The 23333-nt window shown below is 39.3% G+C and overlaps 1 protein-coding gene across 2 annotated transcripts in view; it reads right to left on the bottom strand.

The window, feature by feature from the left end:
- Nucleotides 1–19104, bottom strand: part of USP6NL (USP6 N-terminal like) — a 130739-nt gene extending 111635 nt beyond the window's left edge. The window contains exons 1-2 of one of the 2 annotated variants that reach the window (XM_063323633.1): nucleotides 18940–19104; nucleotides 13417–13506 (exon numbers count right to left, since the gene is read on the bottom strand). In XM_063323633.1, the coding sequence (XP_063179703.1) occupies nucleotides 13417–13420 (4 nt within the window). In that variant the 5' untranslated portion in view covers nucleotides 13421–13506; nucleotides 18940–19104. Of the gene's footprint in view, nucleotides 1–13416; nucleotides 13507–18596; nucleotides 18679–18939 lie in introns of those variants that run through there. The other variant, XM_063323634.1, reaches the window with a different exon arrangement.
- Between the last annotated feature and the right edge of the window lie 4229 nt (nucleotides 19105–23333).

Below are 23333 nucleotides of genomic sequence, written 5' to 3'. Positions count from 1 at the left end.
AACTAACCCTCCCCATAAATCTCAGAAACTTTAAATTCTGATCTTCATTATTTTCTACAGATTTTTTTTGGACAGTAATGCACCAAAATGAACCATGAAAAAGATAAACAAAACAAAACGTAATGCTCTCAAGAAATCATACATGGAATTCCAGTAGCATTTCCTGGGAAACTCTTTGACTCCATTTATAATTCAAGGCATTAATTCTTCAAAGACACTACTTTTGGCTACGCATTTTGCAAAGCATCCATAAAAATAAATAAATAAATAAATAAATATCTTCACAGTCGTCTGAATGGTCCTACAGAGTCAGTAAGTGTCAATAACTGCTTAATCCAACAGAATTTGCATTCACTTAAGAATATAATTTTTTCATTGATTTTTAGCACTTCTGCTACCATTTTCAAAGCATGGAAGTATGGCTGCAGTTGTTAAAACAAACTGTTGTGGATATATGAACCTCTTTTAGAAGAGATCTGCTTAGGAACGGAAAGAAGCGTGATCTATAGGCTGGAGAAATAATAATTGTAACAAAGTTATCTAAGTGAACACTGATTATAGAGGATGAGAGGCGTTTGTTCACATTTTTTAAAGTCTGTTTTTCTTTCTACACACATGAAAGCTGTTCATTAAATTTAGGATGATGGAGAACTTCAATAAACGGTCAATGAAATTAACTCCACCTGTTCCAGGCAAACACTTATCAACCCAAAAAAGAAAAACAAATGCTAAAGACAGGGAAAGGGGAAGAAAGAAAAACATATAGCTACATTCAACAGCCATTATTGCACACTTTGAAGCTTTAAGGAAAGAAACTACACATTGCAAAATCCTGTCACTGCACAATAGTCTTACTGTTATCCTTCTTACTCAATTCACATTACGTTTTAGCCACTTAGCTCTTGCTACAACACATTCTGCAAGCGGATCTAGATGATAACAAGATACACGGCAACTTTCCCAGAGCACCACAATGAAGCCGAGGCAACTGCCTGTGTAGATCGCTTTTATCATCCTCCCGATACAGACACCAGACACTAATGGAGATCAATATCAAAAGTTTGTGTTCAAATAGGTCTTGGTTTAAAAAAAAAATAATAAAAAAAGAATGCATGTATGTGTATTTTGTCTTCTTGATAGATGGGTTTTAAACCTATCAACTCCACAGGCAAAATAAGGTTTTTGCTCACATATTTACTGTAAAACTGTACAATCAGATTTAGACATACAAGTGCATCTAAAATACACTGTTTACCAACAGTTTAAAAGGCTTCCAAAAGCTCTTCGATATTTAACCTGTAAAGGCTTGTCAAAAGGAATAGCTTAGGCTACAGTGCAGAACTCCTTTCGTACAACAGAGAGGTACTTCATGTCTTTCAGAACTACGTGATTAGGATTGTGTTAAGGAGGCTACACAGACGTTATGATACAGAGTAACTATAGAACCACAGATTCTTGCTATGGATCTTCAAATTTATCACACCCATGGCCTTCAAAAGGCCACTTTATAAGCCACAGTAATCCAGTAAATAAAGAAAGTGCCAACGCAGCAAATGGCATTTCCTCCCCCAAAAAAACCCTTGTATCTAAGCATCCCATTTTAAATACGTGACAAAATACGGTGCTTTTTTTGAACAGGAGGAAGAAAGAGCTTGTTAGCACAAAAATCTCATCTCAGTGAATGAATACACCCCATAGAATTTCTCAGTCTCCCTCATATTACAGTCCAAATCTTTATATAGTTTTACCTGCAAATTATAATTACTTTGAGAAAAAAGTTCCATTCTAGAAGTCTCAAACAGAAACTAAACATGTATCAAGTTGTAATTACAACAGCAGAAGAGTTTTAAAAGATTTTTTTCCAAACCATATGCAGCATTTCCTGCATATGCAGCATTTCAAACAGAATATGTAGCAATTTTGCATTTCCTGGATTTGGGTCATAGCTGTAGTATTAATTGACAGATTTATCTTCAAGCTAAAGGATATTATTAAATATTCGGTCAAACCTAAGCATACAGAAAGGATCCATACTAGTCTAAGAGACTTCTTTTTTTCTTTTTGCAATATTAAACAAAAATCGGATACTACTATCTTATATGTGTCAATACTGAAGCAAAAGTAAATTCACTAGTTCAACATGGCAAAGATTGATAAAAGTGAATGCGTGTTCAATTCAAAGAAGAAAAAGAAAAGAGATAAAGTCTTTGCTTTTAATTTAAACCCTTACTTGGTTTCCTGATGAAAAGTATATGAATTAGATTAATAATCTCTTACCTCCTTGAAGCAAAGAAAAATTACAAAATTCTGTGCATCACTCTTTGTTCGCACGATAAAATCCTTTACTGCATGTAACATTTCTATGTTGATATTTAATCCAAATAATAAAATGCAGCTGTCCACAGCTACCAGCAAGAACATCAAACCTTATTAGCCCACTGCAAAATACGCAGCACTTTTATTAACCTCATGTATCTGCAAGCTTAATTTGCATAGCAAATAATCTATGGTATGACTTTCTCTCTCTGTAATAAAACCAAAGTTTTTAAAACCAGCTTTTGAATACTTTGTAATAGGCTCATCGGACACTAAAGAAATATCTGTTCACATAAATATAGCTTACCTATTGATGAAAAAACTGTTATAGAGACACCCGCTAGGGAAGAAAGAATTTAGCACTTCAAAAGTAACTGAAGGAAATCATCTGGAAGGTCACACAGATCAGAAGCGATGTACCCTCCTTGGTGAGGAAGCATTCCTGGGTCTGTTTGCTTACTGCAGTTGTGTTCTAATGGGACACACCATTAACTGTTCACGTTCAGACTTCCGCCTCCTGCTCTCCTTGCACATTCACCCAGAAAATGCAGTCTTTTAAAACATATTTTAACTACTGTATTTAAAATCCGAGCTTAGTACTTGAATATGACAATCATGTTAACTGTGACTACTTACGGTTAATGCTACAGCTATATTTGATATATGTATTCTGGTTAAGTGGCTGCTTGTGGCTATTTTTATTATTATCTCTGTTTTGCCTCTGTTCTTATGAGTAGATTTAGTTAGTAGCACACTATAACTAGCACGTCACGCTTGCTTCATATCCAATCCTATTTCCCATAAAGCATACACGTGGCTCAGCTACTAACAGAGAGTTCTATTCCCTCATCAATGAAAAAACTTGGGGGAAACACTTGGGCGTCTTAGCGACACTGCCTGCAGACAAACTACGCTAGACAGAGGCAGGAAGCAGCAGTGTGAAACAGGCTTCTTTGTGCAGCTTCACTTTAAGACAATCAAACTACCCAAATGAAGAATGCCTTACCTACCTATTACAAGAGCCAAGATAGAGGAATCGTACATGCCCTGATGACTCAGTCCCAATTTTGGCAGACAGAAGACTGTAGTACATTTACTGTTCTCCATGCTCTCTCTGTAGCTGTAGAGAATTTAAAATCATGCCAAGTTTCGGCCAACAATTGCCCATGGTCTGGACAAGAAGTGATTGAACTACATCAATCGCTCTACCTACTATTATAGTCAGGCATTTCAACCATCTTAACTACCAGTGGTACTACACCAGTGCTCAAGGAACAGAAAAAGAAGTGCAGTAGATTTATCCTTGAACTTGATCTGCTAGTTTCAGGGGACAACACACAGGTAACCTGGCTTTGCTATACCATCTTGTAGGACCACTGAATATACAGCATTAAACAAAAAGACAAATTAAGAGTTAGTTCTCCAAAATGTATGTTCCACTTAATGACCCCTCCACCCCAAAGCCTCACAGTGAGTTTCACAAAAATATTGTTTCCTTTAACTTGTTTTTATGCATGAGGAATAAATAAATATTGAAACAGCACTAACGGTGACTCATTAGCCTTTGCTCTAAAGAGAAGTACTTTCTGTAGCCTTTAACTGTGCGGCAGGACATTTTTGTCACCGCTTCCGACATAGAATAGAGAATGGTGGGGGGAGGAAGTGGGGAGGAAATAAAAAGCAAAACTGACTTTTCAGTTTGTACCTAATCTTTTCAAGGCAAACTATAAACCTAATTTTTCCTTTCCCATCCCCCAAGACCAACCCTGATGTCCTTCGAAGACTCTTACAGTAACTTGATGTAACCGACGGGGGGAAAGAGAGGAAGCTAAAAGCTTGCCTAGTTTTTACAAGCAGATATAAAGTAATATGAAATATAACCACTCTGGAGCATGCAAGGCAAGCGGGGTCTCTAGAACAGCCTGGACACAAAGTATGGCCGTAGCACAGCATCACTGCTAAGAGCAGAGAGCTGCAGCTGACAAGCATCACCTCCAAAAAGTAAGTTTGGGAGAGGGCAAGGAAGGATGGTTATGTCATTATAGCGTTTGTACAACTCAGAAACAGAAGCATCACAAAATAATACTCCTCATATAATGCTGTACAAAATTCTACTACAAAAAAAAGGGAAAGAAAAAAGCTTTATATTGAATGCAACAGAACACACTCTGGCGAGAGACTCATTTCCCTACATCGCTAAAAATTCTGGTAAGTCTGACTCCTGCTCAAAAGAGCTCTGAGTGAGCCTTTCAGCACTCTACCACAGAATTAGGCAGGTTTTCAAAAAGCTTTTCAAGGGTAAAACAGAAAGACTGCATTCAAGAATCCTCTCCTATGGCAAACCAAAGTGCTTTATTAGAACAAAGTGCCCTTTTATATTAGTGATCTATTAGATTAATGACTGCACTGGCCAAAAGTGCTGGAGATTTTACAGCATGTATGCCTTCCATTCCATACAATAATTATGCTACACAAAATAACACAGGAGGAAAAGGAAAAGAAAAAAAAAAAGGAAGAAAAGAAAGAGAAACTGCAATAAACCAGCTTCCCAAACCAGCCTGGAAGCCCTGCACAGCTTTCTGCTTGCTTCAGAAATTCTGAGCAGGATAGGTACAGGCATAACAGTAGCCTTGGGAAAAAAAAAATTCCAGTGCTAACCCATCAGTCTCCCACATAATTTTAAGAATTAAAATCTCTTCATTATATAGGGTTCTTCTGCAATGAGAAAGTAAATGAACCTTATAATCATCTGATTGATAGGATATCACATAAAAGCAGCTACTTTGTTTACACAAAGATCTGCAACCACCCTTTAAACACTGAAAGAACAACAGATTGAATAGCTTAAGTAAAGAAAAGATCTTAAATTTAAACCAAAACGGAGCCAGTAATCCTGCTGGGACTACTTGCATAACCCCACTTATGGCAACAACCCCAAATATTTTCCATTTGTGCTACAAATCAAAGACGTTGTTTCCTATCGAAGACTGGGTAAAGAATGTCAGAGTAGTTTTTCTTGAAACACTGGCAATTTAGCTTAAAATACCCACATATCTAGTAAATCACGTGTTTTGTTTCTTGAATGTGAACATAAATAATGTAACATAACATAAAATGAGGCTGAAGCTCGCTTATTTTTCTTATCTGTGACAAAGTTACACTAATAAGCAGCAACAGCTTCACTTTTCCAACACAGTGGTGCATATTATTCAACCATTTGGAGGGAAAGGGAGAGCAACATGACTCACAACAGGCAAGGAAAGTCCTCTAAATACCTCACTTCACACTGCTGTTGGAAAAATTCTTCTTCAGCCCATTTCTAATCCTCATCTGACTCAGCTGTTGTTTTGTGAATTCTCTAATTCAATAGGAAATTCTAACGCCACCAGGGAGCCTAACACTGCAGCCTCTAGAAAGTCCTCCCTGCAGTAACCAGAACATTGTTCTGTGTCTGTATAGCGCCTTACGTAAAGGAGGGGCTGCCTGCCCAAACATCTACATTCACAGCTCTCGCTTCTCGTCTGTATTTTAGCTGTGAGTTTCTGCATCCTTCCCCCTTTGGAATGTACTTGAACACCACCCTCAACTTATCACAGAATGAATAGGATCCCAGAAATATGAATTGCTTACATAGTGGCGGATACTTGATACTCACTCCAGAGAACAAGGTTACAGTGTTCTTTTGCTACTCACTCCTTCTGCTGCAGGAGTATCAAAGATCCACAATAAAGGCATTATTGTGTAATGTTCTATATAAAGGAGTACAGAGATAGGCCCAAAGACTAAGATTTAAATAAATAAATAAATGAAATGTAACAAGAGAGTATTATCACGCCAAAGGGATGTACTTCTGTGTGTACCAATTAGTCATAATAATTCAGCGGTCCTTATTGGCCATCAATCAAAGCAGTGACAGGCAGACAAATTTAGAAAGAGAACTCTCTCCCTCTATATATACACACATAAATAAGTGAATCGTTACATATTTTAAGTAAGTTCATAATTTGTAATATAAATAGAAAACAATTATACAAAAATATATAGCACAAGTGTAACATATAATGCATTTTAAAATATATATAAATTATTATTATAAACACATTTGTATCATCTTTGCTATTTTGGACACGCACAGAGTTAGAGTGTCATAAAATAAATAATTTGTAAATAATCCAACCTTAATTTTCATTGCAAACATGACAGAATAAATGTGAAGTGCAAGTGTCTAAAAAGGACATATTCACGAAGCAATAAGTGCGTATACAAAAAGACTGGCCCTCCAAGAGCGTTCATGATGGTAACTTTCTGCCACAACTCTCCTGTCAGTTCAAAACTAACAATAGTTTCCTGCCAGTGCCAACATCTTGATTTACAAACAGAAGTTACGTTGATTTAAACGTAGGTGTCATGTTGCACTAACTTATTTAGGGAAGCCCCATCAATCTGACCACCAATTTAAACCCACACAGAGAAAGCCCAGCTGAAAGAAGATAGCTTTGACAATCCCTTTATGGAAAAAAAAAAAAAAAAAGAAAATACCCCGCTCCATAAAAATGTTTAATAAACATATTTGAAATGTATGCAAAGGGTTTTAAAGCACTTAGCTTAACTATACATTATTAACTAATTTGAATGAAACAGTAAATACTAAGCACTACCTGTTTGTTGACAAAGCCTTATAGACAGTGAGACTACTGAACTGGAATATACCACCTGGACACACTGTTTCTGAGTGTGATAAATATGTTTTTGGTATCTGCAACCTCCTGCAAAGCTTAAGAAAAGAAAGCTACTTCAGCCTATGGAGATTGAAGACTTATTTTGTTCAGTTAAAAAAGTGACAGAACAAAACTCAAAAATGTTTGCCTTCCTCTTCACCCTAAAAACAAAGTGTAAGTGCAAGGAAAGCCACAACTTACCAGTCCTAAATATGCTAAAGTGACCAAAAGTAAAGGAAGGGTATGAAAAAATTAATCTTAAAAATCTGCTTAAATGCAGGTGAATGTCAAAAAGATTTCATTTGTGTTCTGATATATGTAAATACCTATACTATCAGCAAAAAAAGTTACAAGGTCTCAGAAGTTGCATCATGTCAATTGAATAAATAAGAAGAAATCCAACACCATAAAATGGGAATATTCAAGAAAACAAGTAAGTTTCTACTAATGGACCTACATTTCCTCAATGTGATGCATCACTTCTGTGCATGTAAAGTATTTGAGTTTACATTTTATTACGACTAATGTACCCTCTGTATTTAGAGGAGCGGTCTAATTACAGCATTGGTGAGAAACTGGGTCATCGAAGATCTGATTAGTCCTCTGGAGATGCAACTCCCCACTTAGTATAGAGGAAGCTTGAACATTACTACATTCCTAAACAAACTATAGTTCCACACACGCTTCAAGCAAGGGAAAAACAGGACTACCACTGGAAAGAACAGTCTCACCCACCGACCATTTATTCTCACCCCTGCGCTTCTCTCCCTGCATTACAGCAATACAACCATTTATACAACGATGTAGTGGAGCCCACCCAATTCAAATCAACCTGATAAATGCTCCTGCAACGAGGAAGAATGCAGGAATTCAGATGGGGAAAGGACACCACACCCTCCACCATCAAAGGCAACAACATTTTAAGGGGGTCATGAAATTTTAAAGACCCTCAGTTCAGCCTTGGCTCCTACAGGCCAGACCTTTCTAATGAAACTCAACTTCATCCAAAGCTTTCCTGCAAGTCCATACGAGTTTCTGTAACTCATTAACTCTGACCTCTGAATCTGCGTTTTAAGTCAGAAAACTATCCCCAGCATGCTTGCTGATCGCCTCCCTCGAGTAATAGCTGCACTGTACCAAGAGGACAGCCAGCAGATCTAGCATTAACTAGCAGTATCTGAAGAAAACAGAAGTGAAAAGTTAAGACAACACAGAAGAGTAACAGCGAAGCAAGATCCAAGAATGGTAAGCACTTCTCCTGACCTCTAGGTTCAGGAGCCAAACAACTTAGTACACATGTATTTTTCATGCTTCATCCTCCCACTACAAAAAGAAAAAGTTACTATGCTACTACTTCTGATCCAAACGCTCATGCGTCACTACAGTTATGTACAGTGGTAAATTCCCCTGACAGTTTCAAGAAAAAAATAGAGCTAACATGAAATTAATATTAATGTTATCAATGAAATAGTTTTTATGGAGTCGTTAATATACAGTAACTTACTATTTTAAGTATCTTATAGGTTTCATTCTTTTCCAGATAGTTGAACTGCAAGGTGGGGGGGGGGTGGATTATTTAACTCTTAAAATATTTCAAATTTATCCCAAGTCTTCAAATTAACCTTTTTCAAATCTGCATTATGGCTCTTTATCACCTATGTCCTACAATTCTTTATCACTCAGATCTTCAGTTTTTCATAAAGAATTATTCTTTCAAATTTCAGTAAAGATGACTTAGGAGACAATAGCTTCTTCTAGATTTCTCAAGTCACAGTATTTCTAAAGATTAGAAGATAACTGTGCTGTGAAATCAGAGTAACAGTTGTTAAAGATGACACTCCACATAATGTACCTTCCAGCTTGTATTTTATGAATGGGTTTTCAGGGTTCATGGTTCAAAAATATATTAAAAAAACTTAGCATGTAACATAATAATTGTATATCCTTTAGCTATTCATTATTACACTTCATTATAAAGGTATTTTAGCTTACTTCTAATCTTTCCTTTCCCATCATGCAGTGTTGTACATGAATCAGGACTTAGTCTTTTTCCTTTCTTTCAATCTCAGCTCACTAAAAAGAACCGATGACTACAAAGCCTCTTAAACTACATCAGTCAGCTTTATATAATTATTTACAACACTTTACCCCAAAATGCACAGCCATAAAAAATTGTCCATTTTCCAGCATTTATTTTACGAGCAGTTTCACTTGGTCCTCAGTTCACTACAAATTCATTCTGCATACAAGGAAGGGAGATCGGAGGCGCAGGGCAAAAACTGAGCCAACCTTAACCAAACAGACATTTCTTAGCCTAGGAAGCTTTATAAAAACCCAAAACGCACTTTTCACCATTGCAAGCACAGGAATAATAATGCGTACTTGCTAAAGCGTTATATCTTTATCTGTTAAGGCTGACCTTAACATTTGTTTTAATTCCCAAGTTTATTGCTCACGAACAGAGAAAACAACAGCCCAAGCTATTTCTTTACACACACTACAAGAACTCAAAAAGAAAGGAAAAAAAATTTGCTTTAGATCACAAATCACAAAACCCTGAGGTTCCTTTATGAACACAAACTAGAAAGCCAGCTGTAATGAGAGGTCAAGATAAAAACAACCATCAAACAGAAGCAGCCTTTAATCACACCATTGTGGTCTTGATTTGAACTGGTGAAGCAAAAAGTTTACCACCTCATTACCAGGCCACACTGGCCATTTTCAAAATATAAGATTACATTGCACAGCATCTCTCCAAACACAAAAAATGCACTCCTGCCATCAGTCAACCACAAAGAAAATATGGAGAGATGATACGACAGTGAAGCATGATGAATAGCAGGTTAACTTCCAAACTGCACGCAGTGTTAAGTTTTTAGGGTGTGGGAAACAATACTAAAAGCAGAAAGACAAAGCCAGGAAAGAATTATTCTGTACAATTTATTATGATGGCAGAATAATAATTAAAAAAAAATAGTTGGCACTGCATCCTATACATTTAAGAGGGGAAAAAAATGAAGATGTCAGCAGCTTGTTGCAACAGTATGTACTAACATTTAGTTTAATTGTTTGCAAACTGAGTTCATTGCAGCAGCTCAAATAAGTTCACTGCACTGACCTTTCTTCAAAGGAGAACGCACAGGAAAACTCCCAAACATAAAAAGCACAGTTTATAATTGTACGAATTTATCATGACACTACACATTTTCTGGCACCTAAATGTCAACAACTGGAGAAAATGTAGAAAATTAAACAGCTCCTTCTGTGGTGTGACATTCTAGGCAGGTTACATACAGCCAGGATTTCCCTGACAAGTTATCTTTAAACATAAAATAAATCAAGATTAATCTAACTTAACTACACTGTATACTCTTACCCACCCTTTAAGCACGTGACCTCACTGTCCTATTGGGCACACAATGTTAAAATATAATTTGAAATATGGATTTCTCTAATCCTTATTTACAAAAGCAGACATTTATAAAGGCAGTCTCTATTAAGGCTTTTATTTCTGTGGAATGTCTCAGTTTTTAACACCTTTTCAGATTCTCTATATTGCCCAACAACTGAAAGCAACCTCCATGAACGGTGAACTTTGCAATTCTGTCAATACTCTTCCCCAATATTGGAGAAGATCCAGTACAACAGGATCCAAAGCACACACTTACCTACAGAACCTGATAACTATTAAAAGTTATGTAACAGCAGTAATTCCCCTATTCACTTTCCAGTGAGGATAAGAGAGCTGTGGTTGTTCAGCCTGGAGAAGAGAAGGCTCCGGGGAGAACTTATAGCAGCCTTCCAGTACCTAAAAGGGCTACAAGAAGGATGGGGAGAGACTCTTTATCAGGGAGTGTAGCGATAGGATGAGAGGTAATGGTTTTAAACTGAAAGAGGGAAGATTTAGATTAGTTATTAGGAAGAAATTCTTTACTGTGAGGGTAGTGAGACACTCGAACAAGTTGCCCAGAGAAGCTGTGGCTGCCCCATCCCTGGAGGTGTTCAAGGCCAGGCTGGATGGGGCTTTGAGCAGCCTGGTCTAGTGGGGGGTGTCCCTGCCCATGGCAGGGGGGTTGGAACGAGATGATCTTTAAGGTTCCTTCCAACTCTAACCATTCTATGATTCTGAAGTACCAAGATATTATGGACTTACTTCTGCAAGCTGTTTCAATAAAATAATATGCTCTATGTAACAAGCTGCTAAAACGACAAACATAATACAAGGTAAAAATGGCTTTTCAAGCTCATTAATAAGGCTGGCAGAAAACCAAATAGATATCAACTGCCTATGAATAAATTTAGAACAGATAGTAGAGGTCAGGTTTAATCATTTTAGGACTGAGATTCTAGAACAGCCCTTTACAAACATCAATAGGAATATATATTCCATGAAATTTATCACAAGAAAATAACAAGTAGGACTTATAACATAGCCTGCACATAACAGCATTCTGAATTTTTTAACCAAGAAGTTATTAGCCTTCATAAGTCTGACATTCCCACATTTTAGATCATCATTTTAGATAGATTTTCAGTTTGAATTACACTAGGTGATGCACAAATTCGGAATACTAGAGACTCCTATCACTTTTAACACATCTAGCTATTCTAGGGACCCACAGATTTCGTGAATAAGTTTACATGTACAGAAGTATGTAAATAAACGCATCTTCATAAGATGATAAATATCTTGCAGACTGAGGTATTTAGCAGAGAGAAGCCTAAAACTAATCTAATCTTCTCTGAAGCATATTTTCAAAAAAAGCAGCATTTTCTGTTGTGCCCTTGAAGTTCATCACTTCGCATGGACTTAAGCATCTAATCCACCACAGGAATGTGCTGCCCTGCAAAGAAGAGACTGTATTTTGAATAACATTATTATTAACCACCACAAAAAGTACTGCCAAAGTCTTATCTTTCATTTGAATAAGGGTTTTCATTCTTGCTAACATAACGCAAAGCTCTCCAGTCTGGAATCATGTCAAAATCTCACCAAAACCAATGGCTCAAGCCATGACAGTATTTGTTGTACTCAAACCAACACCACCACAACAGCATCTTGGTGAGTCACACTTAACACAGCAACTATGATTCAAAAGGTAAAAAGACTTACAGGTATTTGTTATGCTTAAGACTATACATTAGGCAATGACAGCAATGAGATGCTCTATAAAACAAATGAAGATTAATATAGCAGCGTTTGACAAATTAGGATATTCAGGTTGTCATCTACGCAATACAGCAAATACTTTAAATGTCAGAAAGTAAACAAGTGTGAACAGCAATACAAAGGAGAAAACAGATACAATTCTATAAAAATATTAAAACAGCTCGATCTACACTAACCACGAGCCCTAGAGCTCAGCAGTTCTTTCAGTCCTTTTTTTGGTGTAGTTTTTCCCTTTGCTGCATTTAGCAAGCAATTCCTCTGTCATTTTTGTTTTCTTCCAGATGACAAGAACAGTCATTTTTCATTTAGTTTGACAAGAAATTTAACCAACAATTTTCTTTACTTGCTTCCTCCCAGAAAATCAAATGGTCTTATTTTACTAACATAGGATATAATTATCCTATGAACTAGATGCTCGTTCTTCAATGGATTCAGTACAGTTGTGTTGAAAATAAGGTACATTATAAATACAGTTCCTGTGAATATGAATTTATATCCTTATTTCTACATGATGTAAGGCTAGGTAATGTTGCTGCCAAGAATTATATCAAGAAGTCTCACATCCACAAAACTTACGAAAGACCTTTAAATACTCAAAACAGTTCACTGAAAAGAGCTTATCTTACCCATCAGATATGGCCTAAAACAAAACTTCTGGGTCTTTCATCTGTTTTTTCAACTAAAATGATCAAAAATCACAGTTTTCTATGGGCTCAGATCTTTTCAATGCATGCCAAAATTCTTTTGGGATCAGACCTCTATACTGGAATTTGAGTAATACATTTATTTTTTCCTATAAAATGAAGTCCATTCACTTTATGTTGGATTTTTACCAACTACTTTAATTTACTGGACCGTCACATATTTTGGAGTTCTTAGCAAACCCAAGATAACTTTCCCCTCAGAGTTACATGTTTTATTTATACAGAAAAAACAAACACCAGCTTGTTACAGAACTCACCTTCTTGAACACGATACCAGACTACCAACACAGAAGTCTTACAGAGCACACATTGATCAAAAATTTGCACATTAAGAATGGTATGTGCCAAATCTCAGCTTTATTTGGTTATTTTTAAAGGACTGAAGAGACAAAACTCAGAGTGAACATTTTTGAGGAAGAACCATCTTCCAAAACCCACTGCAGAAGTACATTTTTTCTAAACTACAAACTAAGAGTTTCTTTTTTCTTAAATAAAGGAATCTACTCACTCATGACTGGAAACTTCTTTGCGTATAACCCAAGACAGGTCTCGAAGCAAGGTATCTTGTTGGAGAAGGTTTCTCAGAGGTATACATGTCCTGATGATTAAAAAAAATAATAAAGAGACAAATCATTTTTCAACTTCGAATAACTAGAACAAATGTTCATATATATAAACCGCTTTTCCTACTATCTTTTCATCCTCCTTAAAAAAAAAAAAAGAACACAAAGATATTCTTGTTATGACAGAAGAACTTTACTGCTTATGGATATATTTTGAATTTTATCAACTCAAAAGGAGTACTTTCCTTTACCATTCATACTATAAAATTGCGTGCATGTATTAGTTCAGAAAATATAACTGCTCCCAAAAGATAACAAACATTCTTAAGAAGTTAAAAGTACAAGACTACAATATATAGTAACTGAAAATACCATCAAAGTAGTATTTTCCTTTAACAACCTCAACTAGCAGGAAGATGCAAAATAAAGATACTCTTTAAAACACAAGAACTACAAGTATGTTTTCTAAATAAATATGGGTTGGCACTAGCGTCCAACACTTCCTCCTCAGAAAAAAAAACAAAACAAACAACAAAACGGAAATCCAGCAATCACAAATCATCAGATCAGTCAATTCATAATCAAAATGAAAAAAAAGAAACCCAAGTAGGACAGATATGCATTCATTAACAATATGCCTGGCTCTCCCCAAAGCAAAATATAGAGGACTTAATCTCCAACAGTGACAGCACAGCAAGTACATTTTGGAAAGTTTATTATATAATCTCCATCCTGCTGCTAAAAGCAAGTCTGTACAAGTCTGATAGAACAGTTAAATGAAAGTAACTTCACCTCACAGCTGAGATGAAAAGAAAAAACCAAACATATCTATTAAGCTATAAAGAGATTTCCTCTAATACCTGCACAAATAGAGAGTTTCCGTAAATTAAGGAATATTATGCGATTTATTTCCTCTTTTCAGAGCCAATTAGAACTTGCTGAATCTGACCACCTGTGCTGATCCAGACAGATAATATCTTGTGCTGACTCAGATTTCAAGTCTCAACTCTCCTGACCTCTTAATGTTAAAAAAAAATAAAATAGAAAAAGGCAAAACAAGAGACCTAACTTTTTCAAAAATATTGAGTTTGTGTAACATTCACAGCACACACCAAACAAATAGAGGAATTATCACAGGACTGGATTCACATCACAAGAAGGCTGCTATATCAATTACTAAAATCAGTTTTGAAAAAACAAAAACAAAACAAAAAAAAAAACAATAAAAGAAACTCCAACAAAACAAAAAAAAAAATCCCACATCAAAAAAACCAAACAAACACATCCAAAACCACCCAAACACCACAAAAAAATCCAACTGCCAGAAGGACACCTTCAGTAATGCTGCAGACTGAAAACTACAGCCAACTTTTTTTTGTATTGACAAAGTAACACAGGGAAGAAGCTTAAGAGGGGAAGAAAATGGTATGATGCTGAAGAAATACATATCCAAACGTTATAAAAAATCACAGCTGAACACAAAGCCATTAGATGGTGCAATCACTGAAGAAGAACAGTTTGAATTGCAGGTCCTGGCAATTCTCTATGAATGGCTGCTAAATTAAACATTTAAGCACATACAGCCTAATCAAAGATAAAGCGTCTGGTTAAAACATATCACTAGAAGCGCAGTCTTGTCAGTTTCCTTTTGATTACTGATGTCAAAATTAGCAAATATAACTTCCATGACATTTAATTATTTACTGGACTAATTACAGCTATTACGTTAAGAACATCAAATGAGTCATACAGATGGCCCTCAACCCACACCCAAGGCACATTTGACCAGAGCTCAATACTACCTTTGGGCCCAAACTGTTCTTCAATCTTATGCAGAGTCAACTGGAAGACTGGAGTCTCCCATTCAACTTGATTTTTCCAAAGGTCTAGTCTCACCTTAGTTTTGTAAATATGAACTAACAATACTTTGCCTCAGAGACATCACATTACATGACATTTTATTGTGTTATGTACAGGAAAAGGCTGCTCATTAGGAAAAAACAAAACATCACTTCTGAAAAGCACTTAAGGCTAATAATAGCATAATTATGCACCATATCGTTTATAAAAATCTAGTCACGTAACACAAAGGAAACGAGAAGGGGAGAATATAGCCGCTATATACTACCTAAAACCACGTGTCATAACCATGAAAAGTGAATGTTTCAGTACACCACAGCAACCTGAATTCCGACTTTAGCGATAAAATGTTATTCCTGTCTTTCCATCTGCATCTAAGTATTTTGCTTAGCTACTGCTGATATCTATTTGCTAGCCAATATAGACTTCTGGTTAAATTCAGTTTTTGTTCTTTGAAATAACGCTGCATGTGTGCTTTATAAAATCTCCCTTGTTCACAACTTCATAGTTTTGCTGAAGGCTATTTACCTGGGCTATTTGAAAGTGCTTAAGTTCCTAAAAAAGAAAGTTTCATCTTTTACCTGTAATTTCGAGTATAGCAATAGTAATCAGTATCAGAAAGTCAGGAAAAGTCAACACTGCCAAATACTGAAAGTCTGTATTTTCTATTGCATTACAATATTGAAGTTTTTCCTAAAGATGTGTGTTAGAAACTAAACAGTTATCACTTAGCTCTGCCCTCTCCTGCACACAAACACTACCAACTATTACACAACAGAGGGAAGATAGACTGTGACTTGTGAGTGCCTTGCTGAAAGATATCATCTTGGAAAAAACTGCCTTTTTATTCAAAATAGTACCCAACGTCCTTTATGCTTTCCCGTGCAATTAACAAGGCTATAAAAAAAAAAAAAAAAAACAAACCACACACACACACCCCCCCTTTGATCCTTCTCTTTTCCTGAAGAACTGACTCTTGTATTCCATCCAGTACTGCTTCTACTAACACACATCTACTAGCCCTTGGTGGTATTCACCTTAAGTAGTTGTGAAACTATCAGCATTCTAACTTCAATTTGAAAGGAATACCTGAAGTGAGAGAAGCTCTTCACAACTTCAAATTCAAGCACACTAATAATACATTCAATTCTCTAGATGATCTCCAGAGGTCCCTTCCAACCCTATGATTCTATCTGTTTCCACGCCTAGTGCCAGGTCTCTTTTTTACCTAATACTTTGTTTCAGGATAATTAATATGAGCCCGACTGCAAGTAAATTACAGCATACTATAATTCTATGCACTATGACTCTATCCAGAGAAAAAAAAATGTCCTTTAAGTTGACAATTAAAGATTCAGGTCTAATCCGTGTGTATGTCATTGTAGTATCTGTTTAAGCTAAACGCCAATGAGTTAACATTAAGAATTTATATCCCCAATTCCCAAGAACCAGAAGTCACAGGAGCAGCATGCAACTGCACTGTTTAAACACACACACCCCCCAAGACAAAAAAGTCTAAAGAGAGCCTGCCTGGCACAAAGCATTATTTTACTGTCATTTACTTTCTTTAAACCAAAAATGTTATGGCCCCTCAAAGAAAACAGAGATTTCAGAAGCACAAGTTTTATAGATAGCTGGCTGGCAAACCATTAAGTCTGAAATTATTGGTTTCCATGCTATATAATCAGAGGGCAAAAGAACAGATGGTTAAAAGGCAGTTCTACTAAATACTTATTTTACACTGCATCCAAGTTGAATTAACTTCAAAGTTATAATCGGTAACAAGAGAAGTTAAAAAGAAGCAAAACTAAGTCACTTAAGAGCACGGCTATTAAAAAGAACATAATAAAAATTCCTAAGATAGCACCAAACTTCCGAGCATCTCAGCTCAGTAAAACGCCCAAAACAGCGTGAATGTAAAATTCGCAACAAAATAAGACTATTACTGTTTAAGAACCTACACAAAATCACTGACTGGCCACAAATGAGGAAGCACGCAGAAGTACAAATGAAACAAGCACAATGACACACCCTCCTCTTTGTTCATAGCAGGAATATTTACACTACAGAGCGCTGAAGCAAATTGCTTTTAGTTTCAGGCACTGCTGATTGGCCGCCGTATTTAATATACACACGCCTAGCAGAGTTTGAGTTTCGACTGTCACACAGCAGCTCTAGATTGCAGGGTACGCATCAAGCTAAATAACTAGGGAGAACAACTATTTAATAGAAGTATTCTAATTTAACTGATCCTCCACAAAATACATTTGTTGTGAACAAGGCAGATGTGCAGCCGCTTTCATTCCGCTGTAATTCAGCGAAAGCTAAGAACTAGCTACACTCACAGCCAACTTTCTGTGCAGCTGCCTGCTCCGAACAGAAAACGGCACAAAGAAAGTTATTCTTAAGTGAATGCCGGCAAACGACTGGTACAGGAGTTTGGTGACAGCGTTTTAAGTCACCACTTGACCCTCATTCAGCTGGCAGTTCAATGGCTTCGGTGGTTTCCTACAGGCAACCATCCACACCACAGAAAGAACCTGAAACATCTGATAATTGGCTGTTTTGCTGACGGCCCCAGCAGAGACCAAGGGCTAAGGGAGGGCTGTGGAGACTGAAGGCTGCTGGCAGCTCGGCCTGTGGGGAGCAGGCAGGGCTGCGGACCCTTCTGTACCAGACCACGACGCTCTCAGCCCGGCACTTTTCACCGCATACCCGAAGCGTTACCAAAAAGCAGAGGAGGGAGCAGGTACAGACGGCAGCAGTGCCAGGAAGTCACCTTAAAACAAAAGTTCGGCCGTCCAAAACCTCCCTGCTCCCGACAGGGGTTGATATTACAGCCTCCCACCTTGACAGAAAAAGGGGGCCCCTCAGGAAGCCCGACACACACCCCCACACGCCCCCCCCCAGCCACACCCCGCCCCCTCCACAGACTGCCCTGCCTCAGCCCCAGCCCCCCTCTGACCGCGGAGGCCCAGGCCCCCGCAGCCCCCCGCTGCTCTGAGGGGAGCGCACCCCCTCACCACCCTGCCTGGGGGGGATCCCTTCCCCCGGGGCGGCCCCCCCACTGCCGCCACACCTTCATCAAAGCCTTACAATGGGACCCAGGGGCATCTCCAACAGGACTTCCCTCAGACACACTGGGCTCAGCTGCCTCCCGCCCCGCGCCGGCCCCACAGAACTCCCCACACGCTACTGCTCCCCCCCGTCGCCCCCCCCCCCCGTCCCCCCGCAGAAATAGTAGAGACCCTCCAAACACACCCACCCCTCCGCTGGGAATGGAACAGCCCGCAGCACCCCAGTACCCTCCGGGAGCCGGCTCCCGCCTCTTCCACCTCCCCCGCCCCGCGGGTGGTACTCGCAGCCCGGTCTCCCCCCAACCCCACCCCCCCGCGGGGGAGGATGGTATTGCCCGCCTCCCATCAGCTCTCTAGGAACTGGGTCCCACCCCGCCCGCTTCAATGGAGAGCTCCGGCGCTGAACCTCCCCCCCCATCGTCGTCGTCGTCGTCGTCGTCGTCCCCCCGCGCCCCGGGAATGGAAGGGTCCAGCCAGACCCCCCACCCCGGGGGTCCGCACAATGGCCGGACGTCCCGTCTCGACCCTTACCTTTGGTCGGCTTCCTCCTCCCTTCCGGGGCCTCCGTCCGCCTCCTCCCCAGCGCCGCTTCCTCTGCTCGCTGCCCCGGGACCGGCGGCCTCCGACCAGGAAGTGCCCCGGTGTGACACCGGCGGCCGCCGCTATGGAAACCCTCCCCGCCCCCGTCCCTCCCCCGCCGCCATCTTGGACTCACAACGAGGCGCGGAGGTGTCCGGCCCGACCGCGCGCCCCGCTCGCGCCGCAGCCATCTTGCGGGCCTCCCGTCACCGAGGCCTGAGCCGCTCTGGCAGCCTCAGGGGTGGGCGCCCGACGAGACCCCGGCATTTGGCCCCAGGGCCAAGCCTTCTGGCCACCAGCATCTACCCAGCTGGTCACCTGGCAGCCACAGGCTGAGCCCACGCTTCGGTGCTGAGGCACTTGGCAGGAGCAGGCATCCTGTGGGGAAAAAAAAGGGGGGGAAACCACAAAGCAGGCCTTGTGCCCCTCAAATTTATCTTGGCCATTGGGCTGTGCTGTGTAAACTGTCAAGACCTTCACTTTGAAAACCCTGTTGTTCAGCTTTTTTGGGTTTTCTCTGGCGAGCCACCAGCGTTGGATATTGGAGGGTTGAAATCAGTTTTGTGCATGAACTTCACAGGCTTGTGTGTGAAAATACATAAGGATGGGATGGACCGGATTGCCTGTTCCGGCTCTCCAGGCATCGTGTGCGCTTCACAAGAGGGACGACTTTGATCCCAGCCTTTCTCTCCTGTAAGCAGAGTGCTCCCACTCCCTCTGTGCAAATTACTTATGCATGTACATCCCTGTGCTTTGCATGGGGCGGTAAACCAACTTACAAACAAAACCAGAAGGGAAGAAGCATAGGAATGCAACAAACAGCTTCTTGAGACTATTAGACATCTCAGATGCCACAGTGGTGTCGTGACCAGAAGGGGCGAGTTCAGTTTAAAAAAAAAACATTGTGGTTAAGAGGGAATTTGAAGTAGCAATAAAATATGATGCTGCATTAGAAGCAAGATTAAAATAAACAGTAGTTAAAATGTACTACCAAAACATGTCCAGTCATGATACAAAGAGAGAGCAATGTTTAGTAAATGTTTTGAGTGTTTCAAGCGATCCTGTTTGTGTAATAATTATATTTAAATAACTTCCTATCAGAATTTAGGATAATCTGCTAAAGAGAAACTCTTTAAAATACGCTGTTCCAGACAACTTGCACTATGAGTTGTGGGGCTCTCGACTACCAATATTAATTTTTACTAGATCTTGTAATACAAGGACATTTCGTGACAATTTGGAGAAAGCACTGCTTCATTTTTCCAGGGTAGATTAGATTAGTTGAATAATTACTGACTGGTTAGCTGAAGATCAGTAAATCTTCTCCACAGATATTTTCATTTTTAATAGGCTTTCTGTCCTAGGAGTTCTCTCTCAGTTTAGACTAAAAATAGCCTGAATAGTGTTACTTCTGGAAAAACTGGAAGTATCGTTCCTGACGTGGAAAATCCACATGGCAGCACATCTCACAGCCTTTGATAATCGAGCAAATCTACATAGCTGTGCACAAGTATGGTTGCATACGACATTAATTTTATGTAGGAGAAAACGGCTAAAGGGAGTAACACGTAGCAGCTTGGATTGCTTTTGTCTAAATGTTTCCTCTCTTCTTGTGCAGAGGAAACAGAAAATAAATTATTTGTTGCTTTGCAATACATCTCAGAAAGTAATTATGGATAACTAGCCTGTCAGTATCCCATAAATACCAAGAGGGATACTGTGGTCGGATCTAACTCCTTCCAATTTCAAGTCTTAATTGTCTGTTTAAAAATTTTAGGTGGTGGTGGAATATAAAAACTACTTCGCTTTCTTCCAGCTATGGATTTGTTTCCTCCCAAAATGGCTAATTAGTTAAGATAAATGTCTTCCACAGGGAGCTCTCTACTTGATCTGAACCATTTCGTCTCTATTTCATACATTCTCAAACTCTCTCTCATCATTTTTGCTTCCCCATATGCTCATTGTTTCCTGTTGCACTACTATAAGTAGGATGTGGAACAGTTCTAAAATCACAGCTTTCCAAGTGGCTGACAGTGATACCCTACTTGTTTTATCGCTACTCCCACGTACCAATCTGCAATATAATTTCTACCAACACTGCCATTTTTTATTACAGTTCTTAGTCTGAGAAAGTATATGCAACCATTGTTATTTATAATGCTTAAAGATCTATGTGGCATTGCAAGACCGTAGAAGATGTCTCAACATAGACATTCCCTATATCTCTGCTGTCTTTGCAGGAGCGTGCCCAGGGAAGCAGGCAAATCTCAGCATGGTTCTCACCGGTCTTTGATCACCCTTACATCTGTGCTGGCCTCAAAATTAGTCCTTTATGTCACCTGCCAACCGACCCCAAACTGCATGGGGTTTGTGATTCCCAATGGGTTGGTTTATCTTCCACATCGCGTAGGTAGGGTGAGCAGTGTGGGTTACATGGCAGAAAATGGCCTGTGTCAAGTCCCTCTGCTCTCTGAATGGGAAAGCTGCAGTTTCCTTACCAAGTGTGAACTTGAACTGGGGAGATGTACGGCACGTTTGGATTTCTGTTGGGCATCGCACTTGTGATACAGTCTAGACCTTTCATTAAATTAAATTCTGAATTGGTAATATCTGTGATATTAGGGAACATTCAGTGATTTACATGAAAAAGTGACCTGGTCTGTGTCTAATTCAGATGTTGTAGTAGCCACCTAGAGTTGTGACTGGAGATACAGAAGTGAACACCTCGCAAATTAACTCTTCATCTCGTCAAGCCTGCACTCAGGGTATACCACGCCAAGATGCTGAGCGCTCAGCATGGCCACTGACATTGTTTGGCAGCGACATTACAAAGCCAGAATCAAAAGAACAGAGTATTAACACTCCCTTTTAAAGTGTCCGGTTCCCTGTAACATTGCAATCCTTCCTATTGGGCTTCAAAGGAATAAAAGAATTTGTATTGCAAAAATTATGAGATTTTCATCAGCAATTATTTCTCAATGTGCTTTGCCCTTTGTTTTGGTTTTTTTTTTTTAGCTATGAAGCTTATGAAACCCGTTCTCTTCAATAAAACAGCATTTTAAAAAATTAAGCAGAACACAAAGCATATGTGTGCAGAATTATGTGAGCTAACTGCAACGTCTCATGGAAATAAATCTGCCTGTCTTCAAGTCCTGTTTACAGTCTGCCCTTACTCTATCACTGGGCTTCCTAGCTGAGTCAGCCATGTGGGATTTGAGTCTTGCCACGGGACGAGGGAATGAATTTGATGACCCCTCAAGATTCCTTCTTGCGCTTCTTATTCCTTCCCAGGCTTCCCAAGTCTTCAGAGCACGCTCAGCTCTGCGGGGCTGTGTGCATACTGGTGCATATGTCTTTTGTCATCAGCTGCCTCAACAAGTCGACAATGGAGCTGTAATCAACTGACAGAGCGAGGTTTCAGAATAACGGCAGCTTTGAAAATCAGGCTTTGAATTGGCAACCGTACACTGGAAGTCCATGAAAGTTTTGGCACACTTTGCTGTGGTGGCTTATCCCTAAGGCAGCCCACTGGGCTAAACGTATAAATTCACATAAGGACACAACTTGTGGCCCTGAAGAGCTTGACTTTGACTTTACAAAATGACGCTTTCTGTGAACTGAAGACAGCAGTGAGTAGAGGTTTTTTGGTCCTAAAATAATTTTTAAAACTGGTTTTGGACTGTTCCTTTTCAAATTGTGTTTGTGCTATAGGTTTGGCTTAGCTTCTGTGGTGTGTAGGATTTCAACGTGTTTTCTGTGGCATGTGGCATTTCCACTCCTGCTTGCAGATCATTTTTAAGGCACATGAGCTAATGGGTTTTTTTTCTGTGTCACTCAAAATACAAACCATTTATGCACAGGCATGTACCCCGAGAGTGAGTGGCTCAGAAGATCCTGCAGGTATCTGAACAAATACAAGCCTGTCTATTAGTCTTAAATTCAAACAATTGCCTGTTCAACCTTTGAGGCTTGTCACTTTTAAAACCTGCTCTAATCATTACAAAGGATATCACTCAAAATGTCTGATTTGATATGAAGTGTTTGTAGGACTATGAACAATAGATGGCAGATGGCTATTCTTTCCAGTATCATGAAGTACATCAATATTTTATAAGATTAAATGCACTCAGCTGCTATACCACCTGCTGGGTTTGCTTTTGTTTATTTTCCCCAAAATGAAAGTTGTGGGTGACTGTGTTTCAGGTGTTACTTTCAGTCCGTCACTTGCCTGATCACGCCATAGACATTTCCAGGAGCTTAGCATCAGCCAGTTCTGCAGAAATGATGATTTAGGCAGAGTTTGTCTGTACACGCGTGGTGGCATCAGCCCACCATCTTATATTGAA

The sequence above is a fragment of the Chroicocephalus ridibundus genome, chromosome 1 (genome assembly GCF_963924245.1).
Source record: "Chroicocephalus ridibundus chromosome 1, bChrRid1.1, whole genome shotgun sequence".
NCBI lineage: Eukaryota > Metazoa > Chordata > Aves > Charadriiformes > Laridae > Chroicocephalus > Chroicocephalus ridibundus.
The sequence above is the reverse complement of the archived record's forward strand: the minus strand, read 5'-3'. Positions and strand labels throughout refer to the sequence as shown.